This window comes from Stegostoma tigrinum, chromosome 1 (assembly GCF_030684315.1).
Source record: "Stegostoma tigrinum isolate sSteTig4 chromosome 1, sSteTig4.hap1, whole genome shotgun sequence".
NCBI classification, from domain to species: domain Eukaryota; kingdom Metazoa; phylum Chordata; class Chondrichthyes; order Orectolobiformes; family Stegostomatidae; genus Stegostoma; species Stegostoma tigrinum.
In genome coordinates, this window is record NC_081354.1 from 151,122,956 (window position 1) to 151,141,804 (window position 18,849).

The 18,849-nt window shown below is 41.7% G+C and overlaps 1 protein-coding gene across 2 annotated transcripts; it reads right to left on the reverse strand.

Moving 5' to 3' along the window:
• Positions 1-717: 717 nt before the first annotated feature.
• grp (gastrin-releasing peptide) lies at positions 718-17,717 on the reverse strand. 2 transcript variants are annotated; one of them, XM_048540069.2, is made up of 4 exons: positions 17,414-17,717; positions 10,744-10,982; positions 10,219-10,267; positions 718-972 (listed from the first exon to the last, which is right to left on the reverse strand). In XM_048540069.2, the coding sequence occupies exons 1-3, from the start codon at positions 17,568-17,570 to the stop codon at positions 10,265-10,267; spliced, it is 399 nt and encodes a 132-aa protein (XP_048396026.1). In that variant the 5' UTR covers positions 17,571-17,717; the 3' UTR covers positions 718-972; positions 10,219-10,264. The 2 variants fall into 2 exon arrangements, with proteins under 2 accessions (XP_048396026.1, XP_048396017.1); XM_048540060.2 differs by lacking the exon at positions 10,219-10,267 and having other exon boundaries at positions 17,414-17,716.
• Positions 17,718-18,849: the final 1,132 nt, after the last annotated feature.

Sequence of the window (18,849 nt, forward strand, 5' to 3'; positions counted from 1 at the left end):
ACATGTTTGCGCCCATGAATATAATTGCAACAGGTTGAGGTGTTAATGTTTATTTAGGAATGCCAGTGAATGCAAAAGATGTCCCCAACCATGAAGGAAGCCAATCCAACTGAAAGATTCAGAGAACCTAATAGCAGAACTTTAACCCTCATTGGGGAACTTAACTTTTTCCTCCCACCCATCAGAATTCCCCGTCCATCCTTCCAAAATCTGTTGTGTGCGTGGAATATTCCACCCATTGCGTTGAGCTATTAGTATTAGAAGTATTTCTCCATTTCCTTTTGTACCTTTATCTATGTTCATGTATGTTGTAGGAGTCAATGTCTCAAGCGCCCTGTTTTTGCCCTGACATTCTCTCAGCTAATTGTTCGGTAACACTATCAATTCCAGCTCCAACTGGAGAGATGACAATCAATTCTAGAGAATTAAGTAATCTATTATTCCTCCTTTTGCATAAAATGAAATATTAGTAATTATCTACAACACGTGGAGAAATCAGTGATGGTAAGCTGATGGTTCACATTCAAAGTGTGCACGCAGGAATTCAGATGTGAGTGCTTATCATCCATTTCTAAATAGCTTTAGTTATTTTAACTATAGAAACTTACATGATATGGTTAAGAGTTTATTCTTTGAATTCATAATGTAGCTGCAAACCAAATGATTATAAAACACCAAAATAGTAAAGTTATGATCTTTATATTGGAAGACCTTCCCTAACAATGCTTATTTACATTAAAAACATCAAAGCATAATCTGCTGTGTGAAAATCATTTAGTTAATGTTCAGAGGTACAAGAACATTCAGTTATTTTAAAACAAAAGCAAATTTATCCAGAATTTGGTACAGCTAAATACTTGGAGAAAAGAACATAATAGTCTCTTGAGATTTATTTCTGGCAGGATTGATATAATGTATTCAGCTTGGGGTTTCAGCCTTCAGACTAGTCAATTGCAGAAGATAATCCACGATCTGTCAAAGAAGAAACATTGTCAATTAACAAAAACATTGTATTTGTAATCATTTAATTAACCGAGAACTGTTTGAAAGCAACAAGGTGAATATCTTATTATCTTATTATTTAGTTGCTCAAAAGGCAAAAAGACTAAAGTCAAACTCTTCTGTGGCCTCCAGTAACACATTAGCCCTTTGCAAATCTCTGTAGAAAGAAAAATGGGTGAAATCAAATTCTTTTCAAAGCGAATCACTCCACCTCCTGGCCAAACAGGAAATTTACACAATTACCACAAAAAAGCAGCGAACCAATTTCATAACCTGAATCCTGATTGAATATAAAAAAGAAAATTTAATGAAAAGATGACCTGTTTAATTTAAAAAATTGAATAGCTCTCACAATTCTAAATAACTTAAAACCAGAAGGATTCCTAATTCCTTTAATCCCTAAAAATACGCTGGTGCCAAGAAATCAATGTGCTCATGTATGTCTCAATAGGCAATAGACAATAGGTGAAGGAGTAGGCCATTCGGCCCTTTGAACCAGCACCACCATTCATTATGATCATGGCTGATCATCCACAAATCAGTATCCTGTTCTTGCCTTATCTCCATAACCCTTGATTCCACTACCTTTAAGAGCTCTATCCATCTCTTTCTTGAAAGAATCCAAAGAGTTGGCCTCCACTGCCTTCTGGGGCAGCGCATTCCATATATCCACCACTCTCTGGGTGAAGATGTTTTTCCTCAACTCTGTTTCTAAATGGCCTACACCTTATTTTTAAACTGTGTCCTCTGGTTCTGGACTCACCCATCAGCGGAAACATGCTTCCTGCCTCCAGAGTGTCCAATCCCTTAATAATATTATATGTCTCAATCAGATCCCCTCTCATCCTTCTAAACTCAAGTGTATACAAGCCCAGTCCCTCTAATCTTTCAACATGTGATAGTCCCACCATTCCGGGAATTGACCTCATGAATCTACACTGCACTCCCTCAATAGCAAGAATGTCCTTCCTCAAATTTGGAGACCAAAACTGCACACAATACTCCAGGTGCGGTCTCACCAGGGCCCTGTACAGCTGCAGAAGGAGCTCTTTGCTCCTATACTCAATTCCTCTTGTTATGAAGGCCAGCATGCCATTAGCTTTCTTCACTGCCTGCTGTACCTGCATGCTTGCTTTCATTGACTGATGTGCAAGAACACCTAGATCTCATTGTGCTTCCCCTTTAACTAACTTGACTCCATTGAGATAGTAATCTGCCTTCCTGTTCTTGCCACCAAAGTGTATAACCACACATTTATCCACATAAAACTGCATCTGCCATGCATCCGTCCACTCACCTAGCCTGTCCAAGTCACCCCGTATTCTCATAACATCCTCCTCACATTTCACACTGCCACCCAGCTTTGTGTCATCGGCAAATTTGCTAATATTATTTTTAATGCCTTCTTCTATATCATTAATGTATACTGTAAACAGCTGCAGTCCCAGCACCGAACCTTGTGGTACCCCACCGGTCACTGCCTGCCATTACGAAACGGACCCGTTTATCACTACTCTTTGCTTCCTGTCAGCCGGCCAACTTTCAGTCCAAGTCAGTACTTTTCCCCCAATGCCATGTGCCTAATTTTACTCACCAATCTCCTATGTGGGACTTTATCAAAGGCTTTCTGAAAGTCCAGGTACACTACATCCGCTGGTTCTCCCTTGACCATCTTCATAGATACACGCTCAAAAAATTCCAGAAGATTGGTCAAGCATGATTTGCCCTACGTAAATCCATGCTGACTCTGACTGATCCTGCTACTGCTATCCAAATGAGTCGTAATTTCATCTTTTATAATTGACTCCAGCATCTTTCCCACCACTGACGTTTGGCTAACCGGTCTATAATTCCCTGTTTTCTCTCTCCCTCCTTTCTTGTAAAGTGGGACAACATTAGCCACCCTCCAATCCGCAGGAACTGATCCTGAATCCATAGAACATTGAAAAATGATTACCAATGCATCCACAATTTCTAGAGCCACCTCCTTAAGTACCCTGGGATGCAGATCATCAGGTCCCGGGGACTTTTCAGCCTTCAGACCTAAAGGTCTATCCAACACAATTTCCTGCCTAATATAAATTCCCTTCAGATCATCCATTACCTGAGGTCCTTCAGCGACTATTGCATCCGGGAGATAGCTTGTGTCTTCCCTAGTGAAGACAGATCCAAAGTACCTATTCAACTCTTCTGCCATTTCTTTGTTCCCCATAATAAATTTACCTGTTTCTGACTTCAAGGGCACTATTTCAGTCTTAGCCATTTTTTTTTTCTTTTCACATAGCTAAAAAAGCTTTTATTATCCTCCTTTATATTTTTGGCCAGTTTTCCTTCATACCTCATTTTTTCTCTGCGTACTACCTTTTTAGTCTCCAATGTATTCCATTTGTGATGTAGCCAAACAGGTTGATTATCAACCTGCAAATCCTTCCAGTAAGCCTATGGATGATGGTAAAAACAAGAAAGTTTCCTGGTGACCCAGAACCATGTGGTTCCTGAAGTGCAAAACAGCCTCCACAACTTCTTGCCATACGCTGTATTCCATGTTTAAAATCCTCTTCACTTTGAGGTTTACCAGAAGAAGAAGACAATGGATCCATACAAACGAACCAAACACTACAATTTAAAAATTTCCAGCATCTGTTATATTTCATTTGGACCTACATCTTATTCTAAACACTTGGACATCCTCAATTTTGATTAATTTACCATTGGTAACAGGTCCTTAGGCTGTTGGAGTCTTATGATTTGGAAATTCATTCTAGCACCTCTCAGTCTCTCCACCTTACTTTCTTTCTTTAAGGGGTTCCATAAAATCTGCCTCTGAGACCAAACTTTAGGTCCTTTTGCCTGATATTTCTTACTGATGCTCAGTGTTATACTTTGTTCTACTGAGCACCATGGAGGGCCTTGGGGTATTTTATTATGATAAAGGTGCTACATGAATGTAAGTTGCTACTGTTGGTGCCTAGCATCATTATTAGACAAATGGCTTTCACACCATGACAACAAGTCTGTAAATAGAAACGGTTTGAGAAGAGACATGGTCAAATCTGGACCCAGTCCTTCAGACCGCAATGTCAGTAGCAAGGATCTGGGATGGGACAAGGATCATTAATTAAAGGGTGGTGGCTAGTGGGCAAAATGTCAATGCTAAATGAGAGTATGATGTATTTGAAACTGGCAAAACTAAGATGGGGGTGCTGCACAGATAGGAAAAAGAAAAAAGATGGTTTACAATGCAAATAAAACTACTGAAAAATAACGTCGCTTCAAGTAAAAATACAACTGCACAAGAGATTTAAATTCATCTTATAGCACCAACCAATGGTTAACATCTGCGCTGCAGAAAAACTGAAAACATTTTTCTTATCATACATGCTCTTATTCAAAATAAAAGAAAGCTATAGTGGTTTGTAAAGTTAACCCAGAAATTTAGTAATCATTTAGATCAGAAATACACAGTCGGGTGACACAGTATTTTCCTTTGATTTTTGAAATTCTGATATGTCGCTGCAGATTCAAGTATAAAAAATACATCATCTACGCATTGAAAAAATGCAAGGGGGAAGAGGTTAGGGATCACTCCATTTAGGATCTGTTTCTCATAGAAACCAACAAAGTTGTTAACAAGAGTTATATCTAGAGGAGATCGAATTGCAACAGCATTTATTTGGGCTTAATCATTGTGTTGTAAGAGCTGAATTTTAATGCATGAGTTGTTGAGTTCATGATATCAATGAATACAGATTCAGATAAAAATAATGCATCCAGGTTGCCATGACGGGTTTCAACACAAACATGAATTCATCTTTGAAATGAGGCAGTCTAACAAGCTCTCTTTTGTTACTGTGCCCGTTGAGGATTCTGAAATGGGTTGTCCAATATAGTCTACTGAAAGCCTACCTTTGCTGCTCATTATACTCAGTGGGATTCTTATACTTACCCGTGCTATAAAATTGACCTTATCAGCAAACATTGCAATTAAGCCTGAGCCATTTGGTCCCAGTGTACGCTTGATGCCAATGTAGTTCACATAAAATGTATCCTACAGAATACTAATGATCCAAACAGATTGTTGCTCGCTGCAACTCACACAAAATCATGAATGGATCGAAGACCACCAATGTTTTCCTGAGAAGTGCCCAGCCCACCTCAAATGGAATCTTTAAAAAAATTGAGCAAGATGAAGCCAGGCTCTTTACAACAAAAGTTGTGTTCTCTACCAAACAAGAAGCTGCCATTAGGTTGAAAAGACCTTGCTATTTAGGCTCTTTGCCTAGTGACTGATGGATTGTGTGAAAAAGCATGCTCCTTTGGTTGCTTGCAACTGACAAAAAATGGCCATACTCAGCCTGTTTGTGTTTGTAAAACTCAGAGTGTATTGTCTAATATTAGAAAAACTTCTGTGCTCAGACGCCACTTACTGAACAGTACCAAGCACTGTGAATTACCCAAATAGTTTAAACTTTGATATTGTCCAGATCTTGCTGCATATGGCCACAGACAGCTCCAGTATCAGGAGTCATGAATGGTGCAGAGCACTGTGCAATCATCAGTGAACATGGAGGGCACAGCATTGGTAAAACAACACAAGGTGTTTGCGTTTAGTGCACTACCTCAAGGAATTCTTGTAGTTGCACCTTCAGCCATAGGTCCTATCTTGCAGTAATGTCCTTAATAACTTGGTCAGATCAGTCAGAACTATAGAGCTACTCTTTAAAGTCCCCAAACCTAAGTATATAGAGTTAGGGAGGTGGCCTCAAGAAAGCTAATCAACATTTCTATTGCAACACAAGACCCAAATTGTTCACATTGACACGGATATAGAAATGTTACTAGTATTGAACCATTTTAGGAGTGGGTTGCAGCTTTTCCAAAAAGGACCACTGAAACTCAAAAGGTAAAGTCAGCCTGCAATATTCTGAGGGATAGCTTCTGCAGAAAGATAGAAGCAGCAAGTCTCTATCATTCATCACATTATCAATCATTGCAGTCACCAACGATAGGATTAAGACAGAGGTTCTGCTTGTGAATTATGAGCAGCTAAACGCTAAATTAGAAAGCAGCACCACAGCAGGTATAATCTCTGGATTGCTATCAGACCATGGGATCAATAAGATTAGAGAATTTAATGCATGGTTCAAAGCTAGGTGTGGGATAAATGGGTTTTGACACATGCAGCACTGGCATCAGAACTGAGATAGTCTGGAGTGCACTGTTGGGATAGCTTTCACTTGAATCATCCTGGAATCAGTTTGCATAAAGATTAGAAATAGCAAAGATAAGTGGTCATTTGTGAAGTACGTTCTCAGCCTCCAACAGTAGCTACACTGTGGGAAGTGCATACATGAAAAAATAATGAGGGCTAATAAGAAAAATATTGCAATAAACATGAATGATTTGACAAATCAGATTGGCAAAGGTCACCAAGACAATGAGTTCTTCGAGAGTAGTGAAGACAACACTTTATTGTAAATACATTTTAGTTCCAACCAGAGATTATATTATTTTAGATCTGGCCATGTGCAATGGGATAAGATTAATTAATAATTCAACAGTAACAGAGCCACTTGGTGGCAGTGCCCATAATACGTTAGAGTTTGACATTCAGCCTGAGGGTGAGAGGAGTGGGTCAAAGCCTAATGTTTTATACTTAATCGAATACCATTCTAAGTATATGAGTAAATAGTGAAGATGGGTTACAAAGCAGGAGGGTAGAGGAACTACAGCCAACATTTCAGGAGGTATGCTGAAAGTGTCATCAAAGGCATAGTGCATTGAGAAAGAAAAACTCTTTCTGAAGAATGCACCAACAGTGATTAACTAAAGATGGCATCAATGTGAAAGAAAAACATGGAAAGCTGCAGAGCTCAATCAATGATGGTCAGGAAATTGGGCAAGGTTCAGAAATCAGTGAAGAATGACTAAAAGAAATTAAGGAGGAAGAACTAAAAGTATAACAGGAAGTCAGGTAGAAATATATATCAAGGGTTACCCCACAAAATAAAAAATAAATGAGTCTTTTTCAGGCTGACGAGCCACAGGGTCAGCACTGGTGATTCAACTATTTGTAATGTACGTCAAGGACTTGGGTGAAAGTACGGTTACTGATTTTGTTTGTGACATGAAGATTGATAGAAAATTGAGTTTCCAGAGGACATAAAGAGACTATGAAGGGATTTAGGTAGGTTAAGTGAGAGGGCATAAATTGACACATGAAGTATTATGTAGGAAAATGTGAACTTGTCTACTTTGGCTAGAAGAATGAAAATGTAGGGCCAGCCAAAAATATTGTATGGATGGAGAGAAATTGCAGAATTCTGTGGTATTGGGTGATTTGGGTGTTCATGTGCTTGAATCACAAAAGGTTGGTTTATAGGTGCAGCAAGTGATTTGCAGCACAAATGGAATGTTAGTATTTATTGCAAGGAGCATGGAATATAAAAGAAGGGAAGTTTTACTGTATTTGTGCAGGGTCTTAGTGAGTCTGTATCTGGAGTACTGTTTTGATATATTTACCTAATCTAGGCTATAACGGAATTAGAAGTTCAGAGAAAATTCTTATCCCAATCCTTATGATGAAGGTGCTATCTCATGAGGAAATTTTGAACAGGCTATATCAATGCTCACTGAAGAATGAGAGATGATCCTATTGAAGCATATGAAGTCCTAAAGGTTTGATAGGCTGAGAGGATGCTTCCCTTGTTGGAGAGTTTAGAAAACGGGGACACAGTTTAAAAAAATTGTAGTCTCCCATTTAAGACTGTAAGGAAATTTTTTATTCTCTCTCAGAGGATTGTTAGTCTATGGACTTCCCTTCCCCACACAACAGAGAAGGTTGAATAATTGAATATGTTCAAGGTTGAGTTAGGTAGATTTTGATCAATAAGGAAGTCAAGGCTTATAGGGAGCAGATAAGAAAGTTGAATTGAGGCTGTAGTCAGATTGGCCATGATATTACTAAATGGTGGTTAGGGACTGAAAGATCCACTGTCATTATTAAACAAGTGAAAAAGTATGATTTGAGGGGGGCAAAGTGTTTATTTTGCCATTAGAAAGAGCAAGTAAAGGTAAATTACTGTAAAGCTAGAAAGGATGTAGTTGACCCTGGATGGAATAAAAATTGATTTTAAAAAATTATCCTGAATGATTGCACTTAAAGTTCATACATTATGGAATCAGATAATATAGTGTGGAGCTGGAGGAACACAGCAGGTCAGGCAGCATCAGAGGGGCAGGAGAGTTGATGTTTTGGGTTTACACCCTTCACCAGGCCTGGGGAGGGGGTAAAAATGCAGCTGAGGGTACTAAGTTAAGAAATTGTGGAAAATGTAGATACTTAGGGCTTCACCTCCCAATTGTCTTTTGAGGGCACAGTTTTAAATTTTGAGATGACGCAGACCAAGGATGGTATCGATAGATTTCAACAGGACATAAACAGAGTGGTAGAATAGATGGACAAATGGCAGATGAGGTTTAATGTGAGAAGCGTGAAATGTTGTTCTTTGCCAGGAAGAGTAAGTTTAGGTATTACAGAATGCAGGTAAATTTCCAAAATGCAATCAGGACCAGAGGTACTTTGACCTATATATTAAAAAAATCCATGAAGGTGACAGAGCAGGCTGATTAAAAACTTCTCAGTAAAACATATGGGATCCTGGGTTTTTATAAATAAAGGCATAGAGGACAAATCCCAAGAAGCAATGGTAAGCTTTCATAAAATATTGGTCCAGCCTCAACCAGAGCATTGGGCATGATTCTGGAAGCCACACTTTCGAAAAGATTTGAAGTCTAGATTGACAGAAGTGTTAAGAACTAATGGCGCTAATTTAGGTCAAATGGGAAAAGAAACAAAGGCAACGCGAAGGGATTTTTTTCAGACAGTGAGTGATTAGGATCTGGAAATTACAGTCTGAGAGTTTGGTGGACGTAGATTCATTTGCAGTTTTAAAAAGGAATTCTAGTCATCAAGGACAAAAAAGAACACAGGGCTACAGGAAAAGGGCGTTTGTGTGGAACTGGCAAGGATGTGTGGGATCAAATGGTCTCCTTCTGCATGCGTCCATTCAATGAAAACAATACAGTTAGTCTCAAGAGGGACCAATTATTTTTGTCCAGAGAATCTTGAAGACTTAGAAAGAATTGTCATCATTTATCAACAGCTGAGAATTTTTTTGAAAAATCACCAGCTCTGAGGGTTTACACATACCATGCAGACTATGGTGCCCTATCCCCTCCTCAAGGACAGTTAAGGATGAGCATCAATGCTGATCTTACCAGTGATTATCATATTTCATGAAGTTGTTTTTAACAAACTTCAAACAAAACACATTGGTTAGAATTCTTAGCATAGCCTCTCCAAGCTCTGGCAGCCTTATTCATCTTCACAATTTCGGCAATTCTTCAATTTGGATCTTTCCTGCGTCCCTAATTTTCCTCTATTCCACACTGGCAGCCACGACTTCAGACAGGGAGATGTGTTTTAAACCTGTCCGCACACATTCTGTTAGATTTGAAATGGCATTTTATATGGGACTTAATTGCAACATATCACCCAGGAATTTCAGCCACAACGACTTTTATGTTTGCACTTAATAATTTAAATACTTAGGCATACAACTTCTGCACGGATTCTCTTCCATCCCACTGTAACCTTGTCAAGTTTAGTGCAGGCACCAGTAAAACCGTGTAAACAGTTCCACTGATATTCCACTGTAGGGCAGCACACAAAAGCCATTGTTTCTGATGTCTTCTCTTATCAATATTCTTCCTATTTTAAGAGTGTATTATTGTACCAGAAGCTGTTGACATTTATTACATACTCTGTGATTCATAAAAAAACTTCAGTCATTTTCTTAAACTAGCAGGGGAAGAATACTTAGTCCCATTGAAGCTTCATACTGTTGAAGGTTACTGTTGAAGATTGATTATTTGCTTTTTTCCCCAGCTGAAATGGCTTTGCCCCTCTCTCTCCTTCTAAACAGTGGGAAACCTTGCTTACCTGTGCAATTTCAGCCCTCCTTTGATACTTGTACATCCCTGACGTTAATCGCCCTACTGTTGGAAGCCATGATGCAGCCGTCTGAAGCCTAAACTCTGGAATTCCTGTCCTAAATCTTTCTGCCTCTCTATTTTTGTCTCCTTGCGATACTTCTCAAAACCAACGTCTTTGGCCGACCTCTTGGTCATCTGTCTAAATATTTGCTTACATACCTTTGTATCAAATTGCTCTTGTTCCTTTGAAGCTTCTCGAGACGTCTTACTACAATGAAGTAATTACATAAATGTAAATTGTTTTTAGCTGCTGTTGTTCCACATTGCACAGCTATAACTTTGATACATCATAGGAAATTCTGTCCTCCAGCATCTAAATCAAAATTGATCCTCTTCCTCTAATATTCTCCATTGCCTTCCAAATGAAAGCATATATTTCCATAGACTTTGTACCGTTTCCAGTACCCAACAAAATAAACACTTCCTGTGTTTAAACTACATACTGGTGTTGCTATTCCCAAATAAGGAGCATCATTTCAATCAGGTTATACTTCTCCCTCAACTTTCCAGCAGCAGCAGTTAATGCAGAGTAATCATGAACCAAGATTCTAGGTGAGTTCCCCAATTCTTCCGATTATCAGGGATTAAAATACTGATATTTTTGCTCTTTATAATTAGTTACAGATTCGCAATCCCTTAGGAGAGTTTTCTTTGCTCATTACAAAGTAGGCGTTGTATACTTGCCTCTTGGATGTCATTGTCCGTTGTCTGCCATGGCTTTTTGTTAAAGACTGGGAAGTATTCCTTTGTTGGTTGAATCCTTCTGGATGTCACTCCTTCCCAAAAACGTAAGAAATCCTTAGCCAACTCAGCCCATTGCAAGTTATCTTCTCTCTGCTTGGCATTTTCTGACAGAGCCATGTTGTCACTGCTGGCATAGCCATAAAGGCCACCATCAATGCTCTTCTTCCCCATCAAATGACCTTAAAAGAATCAAGAAGATGTTCACTAAACTTGAAATACAGTACTATATAAGCATGATAGGTGGGATTGCTTTAATTAGAATTACTTTGGTTTCAATGGTTCTTTGAAAAAGATCCTCCACCAGAAGCGACTGCAAACTTGGAATATGCCTGCACAATTATTTTGTTTTATTCATTCACAGGATATGAGACGCGCAAAACCGAAAAGATTGACGAGGGCAGGGTGGTCTTTGACTGGGCCTATTCATACCCTAGTCATCCTCTTATACCTCACATACCTATAGAAAGCCTGAGGGTTCTCCTTTATTCTACCTGCCAATGTCAGCTCATGTCCCCTCCTTGCTCTTCTTAACTCTCCCTTTAAATCCTTCCTAGCTAATCTGTGACTCTCCATCGCCTCATCTGAACCATCTCGTCTCAACGTCACATAAGCCTCCCTCTTCCGCTTAACAAGAGATACAATTTCTTTAGTAAACCACGGTTCCCTTCCCTTATCGCTTCCGCCCTGCTTGACAGGGACATACCTATCAAGGACACGCAATATGTGTTCCTTAAACTAGCTCCACATTTCGATTGTCCCCATCCCCTGCATTTTGCTAACCCATTCTATGCCTCCTAAGTCTTGCCCAATCACATTATAATTGCCCTTCCCCCATCTATAACTCTTGCCCTGTGGCATGTTCCTATTCCTTTCCATCGCTAAACTAAACGTAACCGAATTATGGTCACTCTCTCCAAAGTGCTCACCTACCACTAAATCAAACACCTGGCCTGGTTCATTACCAAGTTCCAAATCCAGCGTGGCCTCCCCTCTTGTCGGCCTTTCATCGTACTGAGTCAGGAAATCCTCGTGCACACATTGGACAAAAACTGACCCATCCGACGTACTAGAGTTATAGCATTTCCAGTCAATGTAAGGGAAGTTAAAGTCTCCCACAATGACCACCCTGTTCCTTTCAGTCCTGCCCAGAATTGCTTTGCTAATCCTCTCCTCCACATCCCTGGGACTTTGTGGAGGCCTATAAAAAACTCCCAGCAGTGTGGCCTCTCCTCTCCTGTTTCTGACCTCAGCCCATACCACCTCAGTAGACGAGGCCTCGTCAAAAGTTCTTTCAGCCGCCGTTATACTGTCCCTGACTAACAAAGCCACACCTCCCCCTCTTTTACCACTTTCCCTGATCTTAATGAAAGATCTAAACCCTGGAACCTGCGACATCCATTCCTGACACTGTTCTATCCATGCCTCTGAAATGGCCACAACATCGAAGTCCCAGGTACCTATCCAAGCTGCAAGCTCACCTACCTTATTATGGGTACACCTGGCGTTGAAGTAAACACACTTCAAACCAGCTTGCTGTCTGCCAGCACACTCCTGAGACAGTGAGATCCTGCCCATGTCCTCCCTATTGTCTTCCTCCTGTGTACTGAAACTACACCTCAGTTTCCCATCCCCCTGCTGAGCTAGTTTAAATCCACCCGAACAGCACTAGCACTTCGTCAGAGGCTCACTGATGTTACCTAGAATGGTGACGAAATGTCTGAAAACTAACCTTCCAGCTCAGCGAGCAAACTCACATCCAGAACCTCAACCTGAGCTACAAATCTTCTCAAAACTTGCTAGCACTAGCAAATTTCCCACCCACATCTTCAGGTAAAGCCAAAGTGCTTCACAGCTGATGAATTGCTTTTGAAATATTATTATGTCTGAGAGCATGATAAACATGTTAAATATCACAGCAAGAGAAATAGCTCATTTATTTTGGTGGCTTTGGTTGAGGGGATAAAAAATATAATATTCAGCAATGTAACATCCTCAAAGCTATATGGGGAAAGAAGGTTGATGGTGTTCAGGTAGAAGGTTAGCCATGATCATATTGAATAGTGATGGCTCGAAGAGTTGAATGGCTGAGTCCTGTGCTGTTTGCATATTTGTGTGACCCTGTTAGATGTGGCCCTGAGGAGACATTTAAAGTCATTCAACAACACCCTGTCATCAGAACTTTCCAACAAGCACTGTACAGGTGGAGAGAAAAGCACTACCTGTCAGATTTTTTATGCATGCTCTGAATCACCATACACTGCCCTTGTGATGGCTGTTGTGATGAAGACATATCACATATCTCCTTCTGGAATGTGCCTTTGCGATAAAGGTCGAGACTGAGGTGCGGTTTGTGCAAAACATTTCTATGATACAAAATTCTGTGCTATCCAGGTTTTCACAGGAGCACAAACTCATCTTGAATACACCTGGAAGACCATCAATTCAGAGAAAAGACACTCTTTGGTTTGCTGAAAACTTGTTGGTCTTCCAGTGCAAAGAGTTTACCTTGACTGAACATTACAGACTAGCACATTCCAAGGTCTAGAATCATGTGCTGACAGACACACTAAAGACTGGGGGAACTGCCACAGAGGGACAGTGAGAAATAACATCCTTCTAAGGTTTTCTTGCTTTGATGCCCTGAGGGTCTGTCAATTATAACTATAAGACCACATCACTTGTACAAGAATGTGTATATTTCTTGTCATATTGATTAAATGTTCCAATGTTGCACTTAAATGGATGCACCGAACAGAAAATGTTCAAATAAAAACGTGATATTTTCATTATATTTTCTGTAATATCTGGCTTGATCTGTTCCGTTACATGATTATAGATAAGGAAGACCACATTTTCAGCACAGTAAATTTGTGTGGCATTAATCCAGTCCACATTGACAGAGACAACAATACAGAAATGCAAGATAATAAAGTGTGAAGCTGGATGAACACAGCAGGCCAAGCAGCATCTCAGGAGCACAAAAGCTGACTTTTTGGGCCTAGACCCTTCATCAGAGAGGGGGATGGGTGAGGGCTCCGGAATAAATAGGGAGAAAGGGGGAGGCGGACCAAAGATGGAGAGAAAAGAAGATAGGTGGAGAGGAGAGTATAGGTGGGGAGGTAGGAAGGGGATAGGTCAGTCCAGGGAAGACGGACAAGTCAAGGAGGTGGGATGAAGTCAGTAGGTAGGAAATGGAGGTCCGGCTTGGGGTGGGAGGAAGGGATGGGTGAGAAGAAGAACAGGTTGGGGAGGCAGAAACAGGCTGGGCTGGTTTTGGGATGCAGTGGGGGGAGGGGATGAGCTAGGCTGGTTGTGTGATGCAGTGGGGGGAGGGGACGAACTGGGCTGGTTTTGGGATGTGGTGGGGGAAGGGGAGATTTTGAAGCTGGTGAAGTCCACATTGATACCATTGGGCTGCAGAGTTCCCAAGCGGAATATGAGTTGCTGTTCCTGCAACCTTCAGGTGGCATCACTGGCACTGCAGGAGGCCCATGATGGACATGTCATCTAAAGAATGGGAGGGGGAGTTGAAATGGTTTGCGACTGGGAGGTGCAGTTGTTTGTTGCGAACCGAGCGGAGGTGTTCTGCAAAGCGGTCCCCAAGCCTCCGCTTGGTTTCCCCAATGTACAGCAAGCCACACCGGGTACAATGGATACAGTATACCACATTGGCAGATGTGCAGGTCAACCTCTGCTTAGTATGGAAAGTCATCTTGGGGCCTGGGATGGGGGTAAGGGAGGAGGTGTGGGGGCTAGTGTAGCATTTCCTGCGGTTGCAGGGGAAGCTGCCGGGTGTGGTGGGGTTGGAGGGGAGTGTGGAGCGAACAAGGGAGTCAAGGAGAGAGTGGTCTCTCCGGAAAGCAGACAAGGGTGGGGATGGAAAAATGTCTTGGGTGGTGGGGTCAGATTGTAGATGGCGGAAGCGTCGGAGGATGATGCGTTGTACCTGGTGGTTGGTGGGGTGGTGTGTGAGAACGAGGGGTATCCTCTATGGGTGGTTGTGGCGGGGGCGGGGTTTGAGGGATGTGTTGCGGGAAATGCGGGAGACGCGATCAAGGGCGTTCTCGACCACTGTGGGAGGAAAGTTGCAGTCCTTGAAGAACTTGGACATCTGGGATGTGCGGGAGTGCAGATGCAGCGGAGGCGGAGGAATTGGGAATTGCGCCTTCGCAAATTTCCCCCCCAGGATATTGGTACCCCTCTGGTTCAGGTGAAGACCATCTTGCTTGTAGAGGTCCCACCTACCCCAGAAAGAGCCCCAATTATCCAAGAATCCAAAACCCTCCCTTCCTGCTCCATCCCTGTAGCCACGTGTTCAACTCCTCTCTCCCTATTCCTCGCCTCACCTGCATGTGGCACAGGCAACAAACCAGAGACAACTCTGTTCGTCCAAGCTCTCAGCTTCCATCCTCGCTCCCTGAATTTCTGCCTTAAATCCCCATCTCTCTTCCTACCTATGTCGTTGGTGCCAATGTGGATCCTCACCCCATCCCCCTCTCTGATGAAGGGTCTAGGCCCGAAACGTCAGCTTTTGTGCTCCTGAGATGCTGCTTGGCCTGCTGTGTTCATCCAGCTTCACACTTGATAATCTTGGATTCTCCAGCATCTGCAGTCACCATTATCTCGAATATAGAAATGCAACTCGTGAGGCACAACTCACAAATTATCGAGAGAATTTTCATATCGATTTGACTCAGAAACCAAAAAGGGGGTACATTCCAGCAGTGTTCCTACTTTGACGACGAGCCTAACCAGGCTGGGCAGGACCTCCGTCGCGATGCTGACTCCTGCATTGTGGTTCAGATCCGGTTGTCACTCCAAGTATAAACAAAAGGTGGCGCGAGATGCTCGCCAAAAGAAAACCTTGTGATCGTGGAGTGTTATGTGGTGGTCCTTTGGGTTCAGATCTTTTTCCAACAAAAACGAGATAATCTGCAAAATCTGTGATTCATGTGACCGGTAAAGCAGTATTACAATAATTGCACGCTTATGAATTCGAACTGTTCCGCAGACAGGCTTCCAGATTTTGGAAAGGTGGTCTAAATGCCGGAAATTGAAAGTAAAGCTTGTAATTTTTTTCACCGGTGTAATTGGAAAGCTTCTAATGTGTTAATAGGCGGGCGATTTTTTTTAACCCCAGTTCTCTTACTAGCAAATCCTATCTTACTAACCTAAAAGTATATGCTATTTTTGAATTCTAACGCAGTCGGTATTTCCTCGTGTATGAATGGTCCTGTATCTATCCTGTGTTTTTCGCTTTACAGTCACTGAAATTCCTCGCGTACTACCTGAGATGTTGGGGATGTTCGACCTCGCGGCTGTCGGGGGCATTAAAAGTTCTGACTGCAAACTGGAATTCCTGGACAGGGAAAGAAATTCAAAGAGGGCGAATAATGGTAAACTGCTCGCCGACAGTAAACAATGGTTTTCTTTCATTCTGGATTATGCCTCTTTTTCTTGCTGTGTTCATCACTCTGAACTAACTTTTCGTTTCTTTGCAAAAGGAATGACATAACAAGGTGTAGAGCTGGATGAACACAGCAGACCAAGCAGCATCAGTGGAGCAGGAAGGCTGACATTTCGGGCCTAGACCCTTCTTCAGAAATCTTACTGCTCCTCTGATGCTGCTTGGCCGACTGTGTTCATCCAGCTCTACACCTTGTTATCTCAGGTTCTCCAGCATCTGCAGTTTCTGCTATCTCAGAAAAAGGAGGTAGACTTAGCACCAGCCTCACATTTTATTATCTTGGAATCTCCAGCATCTGCAGTTCCTATTATCTCTAGACTTAGCACCGACTGTTTTCCAACAGATCGCAGGGTCATGCGCCCTCTTGCACCTTGGCTGCGTTTTGCAGGTTACTTCGTATCGGGCCAGATTGAGGTTTCTACTATAGACTTTTCTGAGTTTTCTCCACAGGAAAAGCAAAATACTGCGAATGCTGTAAATATGAGTTTCTCGAGCATTTTGCTTATTTTGCTTATTTCCGAGTTTCCTTACTGCGCCGAACGGGTTGGGACACCGAGTGCAGAAGACATTCGGGTAGGCTCTTCTAGTGCAGAACCAGTGTCTCGATTTCTGGGTCAGAAAATTCAAGTCCCAGCTGCCCCAGACATATGTCATAACCCTATCTGGACAGGCTGTTTAAGAATATCTACCTGCAAGTTCAATGCTCTGTTCCAACCGGACACCGAAATCGTATCTTTTAAGAAATAATCCTAACTATCAACGAGGTGGCAAAACTAATTTACATGTGCGCAAAAATAAAAGAGCGGTGTTGTTTCCAGGGCAGTGAAAGCAGACGCGGCATAAAGCGCCGCCTGTGGTAGGGAACTGAAACGGCTTTATTTCAATAAAAGACACGCTTTGCAGTTTCGAAATATGATCGAAGTGACGAGTTCAATCTAGCCACGAATTCCGCCAGTATTCGAGGCGGAAAGATACTTTAAATCTTAAGCGACTGGTCAAACACGGTCAAACACTGAACCGTTTGGTTTCAGGGAAGACAGTGTCCAGCCCGTCTCCTGGCTGCACGGTTAAATGTCCGGATTCGAACACATTTCCACGCGTCCACGTCCAGCAAGAGCTGTAGCATTATAATTGAATACTCACCCACTGCCCAATGACTGCCCCTGGGGAACATCTTCGACAAAGTACCGTGATTTTCAACTGGAGCTGCGAGCCCATAGTGGACCTCAGAACATGCAATACTCAAAAGGATCAACGAGAAGAGCAAACGGTGTTTCCATAAAATAAATTCTGACCCCATTTCACAGTAGCAGCACACGTAACTCCCTCCCGCTCCCTCTTCCCTTCCCTCTCCCTTGTCCGGGACTGCACTGAAATCGTCCGGAATGATTCAGAAGAAGCTTTTATCGACCCCCACCCCCGACTCTTCACTTCCAATAGATGGTCCCTTGCCTTCAACAGTGAGTGCAATTTATATGAAACTATGACGAAATCACGGGGAGCTGACAAAATTAAACTAGCTGACGATCGCCTACGTAAATATTTTCGAATAGTATAAATCAAAGGTCACGTTATCATCCATCTCTATTTTGGAGTGATTTATTCTCTGAGAAGTATCTCCCAGCACTGGATATGTTGGCATCATCGTTCTACGGGGGAAACAGTTGTTATTTTCGCATATTGACCCAAATTCTTCCACACCGCTGAAAGGACACAGTGGGAGAACCCAAATGTTTTGTAATGTTTTTGGTTCAGTGCCCCTTAATACGTCCACGGTGAATAGTCATCTGTTTGTCGTTCCTTTTACTGATTCCCTGGCGTACAATGGTGGTTGCAATTACTCACCAGGTGGCAAGCTCAGTTATATGTGCTTTATTTTATATATATAAACAGCCCCTGTATTAAGCACTCTTTCGGATTGTTCGTGATAAACCAATGCCTCTTACCCGCATTCTTGACAAAGTGCCGATAGGATCATTCTCAGTTTATTTACCCCAGCAACTTAGGGTCAGAAATTAAAATTTGCTATTACCAGTAATGGGAACAAGACAAAGCTGTAAGATTTCTTATCCTACCATAAATCAAATCCTGTGGAAGTTCAGTGGAAGGCCAGTCCATCCACCTTGTTCTCTATTTTTACCCTGGAAAAAGATACGTCGAATGTTTATTCTTTTTGTTTTCATTAATTTAGTTTTCTCACATCTTCCGAAGCCCTGCACATTTTTTTCTTCTTAAAAATAGACGTTTCTTGTATTTTGTGTCGCTTGATTCATTAACTTCCACTTGCTTCTGTTTTGCATTTTCCGTCATTATTCCCCCAGTCTCCACCGTTCTTTCAGTCCGATTGCCCTGATACTCAAATTATGGTCCAGTTAATCGGCACAGGTAGTGTGTTTACCTTTTGTATGGGACATCGAGTCAAGTCGAAGTTAGCGACGTTTGCTTTTCACATAGAGGTTATTCTGGATACTTATTAAAGTAGTAAGAATTTTTGTAAGTCACATTTGGAGTGTAAGGAGTGGGATTACAGCCCGAATATGAAAGATTGTTGTCTCTCGTCAAAAGCTTGCTAAGTAATA

What these genes read in the sequence shown, in the direction of transcription:
- grp (XM_048540060.2), bottom strand. Translation starts at nt 17,570, where the DNA reads ATGGGGTCAGAATTTATTTTATGGAAACACCGTTTGCTCTTCTCGTTG. An exon ending in GGGCAGTCATTGGGCAGTGG is followed by an intron (nt 10,983 to 17,413) that starts GTGAGTATTCAA and finishes GATTCTTTTAAG; the next exon opens with GTCATTTGATGGGGAAGAAG. An exon ending in CGGACAATGACATCCAAGAG is followed by an intron (nt 973 to 10,743) that starts GCAAGTATACAA and finishes CTTCTTTGACAG; the next exon opens with ATCGTGGATTATCTTCTGCA.